An 8,212-nucleotide genomic window follows, 5' to 3' on the forward strand; every position below is an offset into this window, starting at 1 on the left:
AGGTTTCCTCACTGACAACCATGTTCCTGGGGTCTGGATCAGTCCCCATGCTGGTTTCCCAGCTATCAGTCTGGAAACCAAGAGCTCTGCCTTATTTTGTTCTTTAATATCGTAATAATCTATGTGCTGTAGTCTGTTCTGTGTTGCTATGAGGGATTACCTGACACTGGTATATATATTTCATTCTACTCATGATTCTTGTAGCTGGAAGGTACGAGCAGCACATCACTGGTGCTATGGTAAAGATCCACAGGCTGTATCACAGTGTGGCAGAGAAACAGAATGGGAAAAGGCCATGGCTGTGCTTTGTAGCAGTCTGCTCACATGGGAACTGATCCATGCTTACAAGACCCAGACCTCTGTAATTAATCTTTTTGTGAGCATCAAGTCCTCTGTGACTGGCATTTCATTATGCTTCATTTAGTAAAGCTTCTACTACCTCAGAGGGATCATGTTTTCAGCATGTCTGCCTTTGAGGAACAAACTACCTCATACTGTAGCAGTATAGTTAGTTGTTCACAAGGTTTGTGCTCAGTAGTTAGTGCACACTAAGTCACTACTGAGTCACAGCAATTAACAGTGCCATCATCACTACTAGGTCACATAGCAAATGCTTATATAGTACCTGCCCTGTCCCAGGTGAGGTTTAAGGTACACATGTAAGTATGTACATTTAATCCTTGAAATGGGTAAATTGCTGTTCTTACATGGAAATTTGAAGAAACTGAGAATCATACACAGGCTAGCCGCTTGCCACGTCACACAGTAAGTGAAAGAGCTGGCTATAAACTAGCAGTGTGACTTTAGAATTCTTGCTCTTAGCTCTGACAGAATGTAGCTTACATATTATTGTAGTTTCATCTTTTTTTGTCATTGATATTTTTGTACATGCTGGAGTTTTTCCAGTGAATACTTTGGAAGGGACCTTAATGTGGTAAAGAACAAAATATATTTATTAGATTTTGGTATATCAATTTTGGCCAGTGATTCAAAATTAATTTCATTGTACTATCTTCTCCACAAATTCAATGATTGTGAATAAGAAAGAAGACCTAAATGGTCCAACCTATGCACCAACTAAAACTGGTCTTAACATTGCTTCATCTCTGGGCTTAGATAATGGTTAACATAAGGCTATATCTTTTTTTAAGGGTTACCTCTCATGTAGTGTGTGTGTGTGTGTGTGTGTGTGTGTGTGTGTGTGTGTGTGTGTGTGTGTGTGTGTGTGTGTGCCGTGGAGGTTATAGAACAACTTGTGGTAGTCAGTCAGTTCTCTTTTGTCACCATATGGTTCTAGGGATGGAAGTCATGCTGACAGACTTAGCAGTGAGTCCTTTACCTCTTTTGTGCCCATGAGAGAATATGTTTGCTCTGTTTTATTAGAAACTGGAGAAGCTGTCTGCTGTTTGCTTTTTAATCATTTAATATTTGCATATTTGGATTGTTCTATTTTCATTGGGAGTCATTAAGGTCTCAGCTATGAGAGCAATTACACTTAACACCCTTGCCTCATTGGTAAATATTAAATAGTTGTTTTCTTAGAATCCTATGATTTTTTTCATCATAAAAATACTGGTTAGCCATACTTTGTATTCAGAAGCATCTACTATAAAGCATTCTAGATGTGTTTGAAATAATAATTGAGGACTGTGGTTTGTGACCTTGGGGTTTTTTAATCCTGGACAGTGAGTGTTAGGCATTGAGTTGCCTGTAATGTTTGAAATTGCCACTGATTTCCAGGGGTTTTGCCTTGCCAACCTGTCTTTCCATTCCTTGAAAACTAAGTCAGAGGAAGTACTTGGTTTACTTCATGGATGTCCTTAATGGTTTCTGAATTGTGTTTTCTTTCACAGGTTTGCACTCATGAACCGCAAAGCACTGGATGTGTTTGGTACTGGTGCATCTAGAGAATTTCACAATTTCATCCCCAGACTAGACCCACGATACACAGTTGTCACACCGGAGCTGCCCATAGACTTTTCCTGAAGATGATTGTAACTTATGGACTGTGTTTCACCATTTTCTCCCGAAGAGTTAATTATATTCAACACAGAAGGGGCCCAAGCTGAACCTCAGTGTTACTTCAATGAGAGATGCTTTTTCTTTCTTTCCGTACCAATCAGAAATACAGAAGCTTTTTAGAAAGGCATTGCTTAATAATTAAGCTTCCTCTGTAGCCAGAATCTGATTCTGGACCATGTAGTGTTGACATGATGATATATTATTGATTAAATTATGTCCACAAAGAATATTGAATAATCTATGTAGAAATATAATAAGAGTATACTTAAAATTACTTTAAAAAGATGTCTTTAGTTCATTCCAATAGAATTCTTGGTCAAAGCTAAGACTATTTCTCCACTTCAGGATTTACAAAACATCACGGGTACATGGATTCAATCTGTGATTTCTAAGCTTTGAATGGATTTCTGTAGCTATGGAGTACTGTAGATGTGAAGACCCCTCCATGGGAATTGTGGAGAAAGTGGTCACTCTTATTTCAGGGATGTAAACATGGGTCTCATATTATTTGGGCCAATGTCATGGTGGTATCCATGCTCTTTTGTTCAGCTGACAGTCCCATCTCTCTTTGTGACCAGGTGGGCTGTTTGGCAGTCTAGTGAGCTATTAGGAACAAATGGAAACCAACATGTGCTGCAGTGGGAAAAGTATGTCTCAGTGTTCACAGGAGTGTTACACCTGAATATTGTCAAGCAGATACTTAAAGGCCAATCTTTACACCTCCTACAGGCATAGTAGGTTTGTTTTCACTTCCAGTGAGTGAACTCTTCATAGCTCAGTTTGAATGCCATTGGTGTTTTAGAAGGGGTTAAGATCCTATGGAATGAAAGAGCTTTGGGCCAGTTTGACAGTTGGTAACCTTTCAAATGTCTCACCTAAAAGGGGTGTTTTACAACTACAAATGTGAAAAATGCAGTGATTGCTGGGAGTTCTCTTCTTCCTAATTGGATTTCTGCTCCCCTGCTTCCTGTTCATTAACCAGTTCACACTGGAGTTAAGGGACAACAGACAGTTGGTGCTGATTATGGAAGCAGTCCCGGACAGCTGACTGATATATGATCACTGGGTTTTTCTGGGGAAAGCTGTACTTTTTTAGGTTAATAAAAGGCTAAAATTGGTGGTGTGTCTACAGTTAATGTAACATATAGGAATTATCTTTAAATATATAATTTTGTTGCTAGAAAAAGGTTTCAGGCCATTCTAAGTTATGCAGTAGAACTTGTGTTATGACAGGAATTGTAACCCAAACATTAAAAATGCTTAATTGCCCATATTCAATTTCATAAAGCCTTGTATAATTCTGTTTATGTAATCCTATCCCTGGGTGTTAGGGGATATTGAACCCTCACAAAGAGACACAGACTCTAGTGCCACCACTTCAGTTTGGTCAGAATTTTGCATTGTGAATAGCTTTCTAGAGCGAACTTTCTGATTTGGTAATACCATTGGTTGAAGCTCATTTTGGTTTTGGACTTCAGCTCTGATTAATTAATTCAATTTTAGGTTTTTCTTCACTGGAGTTGAACTGACGATTAGTCCTGTGTTTACTTTTGAGAACGAAGTATTAAAGCACTGAGAATGCCTGGCTACCCGCACCTCATTTTCTCCTCACAGATTTTATGTCTGTTGCATTTTTCTATCAAGTTAAAAATTTATTTTAAGCTATAAGTTATTATTTTCATTGGCATTAAAAGACTGTGATACTGAATGGTTAATCCGATTGAGATGTGCTAAAAATGTTTAGTAAAATCTTGCTGGTCAAAAAGGTGCATTTGTACAAAAGATATATTTTTAACAGAGTACACTCATGTTCTTATTGCATGTAAAATGTAACAGCAGACAACCACCAGGAAGCAAAATACAGCAGTGAATGTGCAGCTCAGAAGGATAGCTCACTGACTTGCAGTGACAGATTGAGAAATACAGTCTGAATTCATGAGGACAGTGTACTTGTTCAAGCAAACATGAAGAAAACATGGTGTTCCTAAAGACAATCAAAATGTGCATCTTTCTACCTCTGACTAATCAGGTATTGATTGACAACTCCCTGTCATCACAAATAAAGGCAAATAGATGTCTCCATTCCAAAACATGTTTATTTTTTATTTTCATTTTGCTTTTTCAGTTTTTAAATTCTGAAGAAATTATGTACTGGGCCAGAATTGATTATCCTAAATGATATTTCTTTGGTATTCCCAGCTTCTTTGTGCAGAGTGAAAGCAGTGCATGTAGCTGTCATGCCAAAGGTTGGTAAAACTCTAGAACTGGCACCAAGCAAAGGTTGCAACTGCACACAGAGAAATTATCTTGGATCTCTTTGATTCTTACCACCTTTTATCAGTTAGTTCATTGTGATACTCATTCCTGAAACATCCCTGAGCCCATTATCTTTTTTACTAAATGCTGTGTTTGCTTCAATGCTTTTAAAAGTGCTCTCTAAGCATAATAGTCATTTGATTGCTCTCTTTCTCTCTCTTTTGTTTTTATATCTTGTTTAGGTGATTATAACTGAACTTACGATGTCGTCTTTTTCTTTGCCCTCAGAAGCTATAGCCCACCTTTAATGAGGATGTGCACATCTTTTGTGCTAGATCCCACACTGGGTATTTTCATGCAACATGTTCTTGCACTGAAATGCAATCGATGTAGAATAAGTTTAGGCTCATATTTCATCTGGTTGATAATGCACCAAAAGCAAGTTTCTGCCTGTTATTTAGCATATCCTCAAGTGTCAAGATCCTGTGACGATACATTAGTCATGACATTTGTACCTTTAACTCACAAGGAATTGCCCACTTGTCTGTGGCATAGTTCCCTTCGGTGGTAGTAGTATAGTGGCCCCTTGTTGGACCTTAGGGGAATTGCTCCTGGGATCTGAAAACCCAGGTGATCTTGCTGCCTTTGTAACAGTAAAGCTACTAGCTCCAGGATGCAGTGAATTCTTTCTGTGCCTTGTTCTTTCTAAACAGCACATAGTTTGTGTAGCTACGAAGTTGTTCTTTGCTCTGAAAAGGCTAAAATATTCATTTCTGAATTGTAACCTTAAGCTATCTTGTAAGTTTCATCTCTCCTAACACTTTGATCTGTTGCTTACCTCCACGGCATTCATTTTCATTTCATGTAGAATTCCAATAACTATAAACAAGCAACCAAGACAGCAAGCAAGTAAAGGGAGTGAGAAATGAGTAATTTTGGAGTGAGGCTTTGAAAGTGATGAGTGGCAAGGTAGAGAATAGGAGTCTGTTCTTGCATGTGTGCCTTCCATGTAATAGCCCTTTTCTGGTGCCACCTCTGCAGTGTCTTGGGGAATTAACAATGGCAGAAGGTCAGGACTGAAGTGACCCTTAGGGAAGTATTGTCTTCAGTTGTAGGGCTTTGTTTCTTTCAAATTGGATTCTAAGGTGACTTTGTGTTTGCTCTATAAACAGAAAGAAGTTTTATTTAGAAACAATAATTTTACATATCAATCCCCTTGTTCCCTCTCCCTCCCATGCTCCCTTATGACCCCCCCCAACCCACCCTCCTATCTCTCCCCAAGGATAGTGAGGCCTTCTATGGAGGATCATCAAAGTCTGTCACATCATTTGGGGAGGGCCTAGGCCTTTTTCCATATATCTGGGCTGAAATGGAAGCAGGCTATTGATAATTATGTGTGACTTCTGAGAGCAGGGGGGTGGGGCAGGATCTTGGCCTTGAATGGCTCATGTACTAGAACTTCAACAAGGCAGAGAGAGCCTTCTATGTGCAGTTGCAGTAGATATGAATGTGATTCTCGACACTGAGAGAAATCAAGTGACTTTCAGATGGAGGAGAGAATTCTTAACAAAGCCTCAAGTTGTCCACTTGCCTTTGGATGTCTTCTTTCTGTTTTTGCTTCTCTTCGCATCTCTGTCTCTTTCCATGTCCCTCTTTCCTCCTTTCTCTTTCTGTTTCTCCTCCCTGTCCCATTCCCACACCTCAGCCTGACTCTTTTCCTCCTTCCCCTTCTCTTCCCAAGAATGGGTTTCCTCCTTATCCTTGGCATTTATTTCTCCAGATTAGGTTCTTGAAGGAAAAACAAGAGACACATTTTTTCTGTCTGCCAATTTCAGATCAAAAGTTAATCAAACTAAGCATTAGTCTAACTCTTGGTCTTGTTGGGACCTGAAGCTGTGCTGTTGGTTTTATAGGGAAATGGGATGGGCATGGTTGTGCTTTTACACTGAACACTCCAGACACAAATGCAGGAGAATCATGAGTTTAAGGACAAGCCTGAACTTCGAAGTGAGACCCAGTCTTCATTAAAGAAAAAGAAAGAGGAGGAGAAAAGCAGGTATTTTCTCTTCCCATCATTCTTTAAAAGTAAGTTGAATCCAGTCAAAGTGCAAACGTTTCATCAAGTTCCTGTAACATGTGAGACACATGATATCCACTCTTGGACAAAGCCTGATGACTAGACAGCCTATGATGGGAGAATAGGGAGTTTTTATAGAGTCATTAAAGTAGGGACCATGCCTGTAAGCAGAAATAAACCTGAGTGGAAGCCAGTGATCAAACTGGGTTGACAAGTACCTTGCTCCTTCAATGTCTTCAATGTGTGTCTGTCATAAATGATCAGCTCCAAGACGCTTAAGGAAAGCTGCTATTTCCTCATTAAGGTGAAAGCAAGTAAATGTATTTAGATGAGTAGTTTTAAATTTTCTTCATTTGAAATTTAATTTGTGAATCGGATAAAACTATGTAAAGCTACAAGCAAAAATATAGTTGCATGAAAATGAGTGGGCAGATTTGCAGAGTCATTGTTGCACATTGGCTCCAAGACTCTTAGGGCCCCAAGAGGACCAGATAAATGAACCTAGGAAATGGAAGATTAAGTAAGTCACTAGCCATCTCTCAGCTGCAGATTCATATTAAAAAACAGGATTCCAGTCATTGTCAGTTCTCACCTACTGATGCTTTACTCCTTCTTTCCTGATAGAACACTGGTTAATGATTGGGACAGCACCATTCCCAGCCCCTGCAAGTAGGCAGAGACTTCTAAAACACTCTGTATTTTATCTATTACTTTTCTTTTTACTTTTGTAGTTGCTGTTGTTTTATTTCTTTTTTGTTTTTACATCCCAACCAAAGTTTTCCCTCCCTCATCCCCTTTCTTCCAGTCACACCCCTATCTACTCCTCCTCCTCTGTTTCTCTTCAGATATGGATGAACTTCCCATGGATGTCAGCCTACTAGGTATATAAAGTTGCAGTGAGACTAGGTACCTCCAGTAGAAGGAAAGGGTCCCAAAAAGCAGACAACAGAGTCATAGTTAGGAGTCTCACAAGAAGACCACATTACACAATTGTAATATATATTCAGGGTGCCTAGGTTGGTACCATGCAGGCTCCCTAGTTGTCAGTTAAGTCTCTGTGAACTCCTATGAGCCCAGGTTAGTTGGTGTGGGTTTTCATATAGTGCCATTGACCTCACTGGCTCCTAAAATCCTTCATCCCCCTCTTCTTCGGGATTCCCCAAGCTCTGCCTAATGTTTGGCTGTGAGTCTCTGCTGTTTCCATCAGTTACTGTGTAAAGACTCTGATGACATTTGAGCTAGGCGCCAGTCTATGAGTATAGCAGAATATCATTCGGAATCATTTCACTGACTTTAGTCATGTTTGATTCTATCCTAGGACTAGGGGTATCCTGCTTCTGGGTCCTGGCCCTCATTGGAAAATTCCCTCTCAGGATATGGGTCTCTATGGGCTAATAATTAGTTGGTCACTCCCACAGTTTCTGTGTCATCTTTACCCCAGAACATTTTGTAGGCAGGACAAATTGCAGGTCGAAGAGTTTGTGGCTAGGTTGATGTTCTAGTCCCTCCACTGGAATTCTTGCCTGGTTACAGAAGATAGCTGTTTGAGGCGTTGTATACCCTATTGCTAGGAGTCTTAGCTAGGGCCACCCTCCTATATTCCTGGGAGTTTCCATTGCTCTAGGTTTCTAGCTCATCCCAGAGATGCCCCTGGATTTCAGTTGGCTCTCCCAGTATTCTTTGCCTCCATCCTCACCCTACTGTCCATTATTTTTCTAATCAGCTTTTCTTCAGAGTGGCCCTGCAGCCTGGTTTAGGCTAATAAGATGTAATGGAACATCTGGGATATGTAAGAGGAAAATTTTCTTCAAGAAAAGTCATTTTAGCAACTTTCTCACTTTCCACACCAGTGGTGGT

At 39.8% G+C, this 8,212-nt stretch overlaps 1 protein-coding gene across 2 annotated transcripts in view; it reads left to right on the top strand.

Annotated features, from left to right (window-relative positions):
• Tmem135 (transmembrane protein 135) overlaps nucleotides 1-4,112 on the top strand; it is a 188,202-nt gene extending 184,090 nt beyond the window's left edge. For both annotated transcript variants that reach the window (XM_027407594.2, XM_035442406.1), the window contains one exon: nucleotides 1,854-4,112. In XM_027407594.2, the coding sequence (XP_027263395.1) occupies nucleotides 1,854-1,986 (133 nt within the window). In that variant the 3' untranslated portion in view covers nucleotides 1,987-4,112. The remainder of the gene's footprint in view (nucleotides 1-1,853) is intronic.
• Nucleotides 4,113-8,212: the final 4,100 nt, after the last annotated feature.

Source organism: Cricetulus griseus, chromosome 3 (genome assembly GCF_003668045.3).
Source record: "Cricetulus griseus strain 17A/GY chromosome 3, alternate assembly CriGri-PICRH-1.0, whole genome shotgun sequence".
Classification (NCBI taxonomy): domain Eukaryota; kingdom Metazoa; phylum Chordata; class Mammalia; order Rodentia; family Cricetidae; genus Cricetulus; species Cricetulus griseus.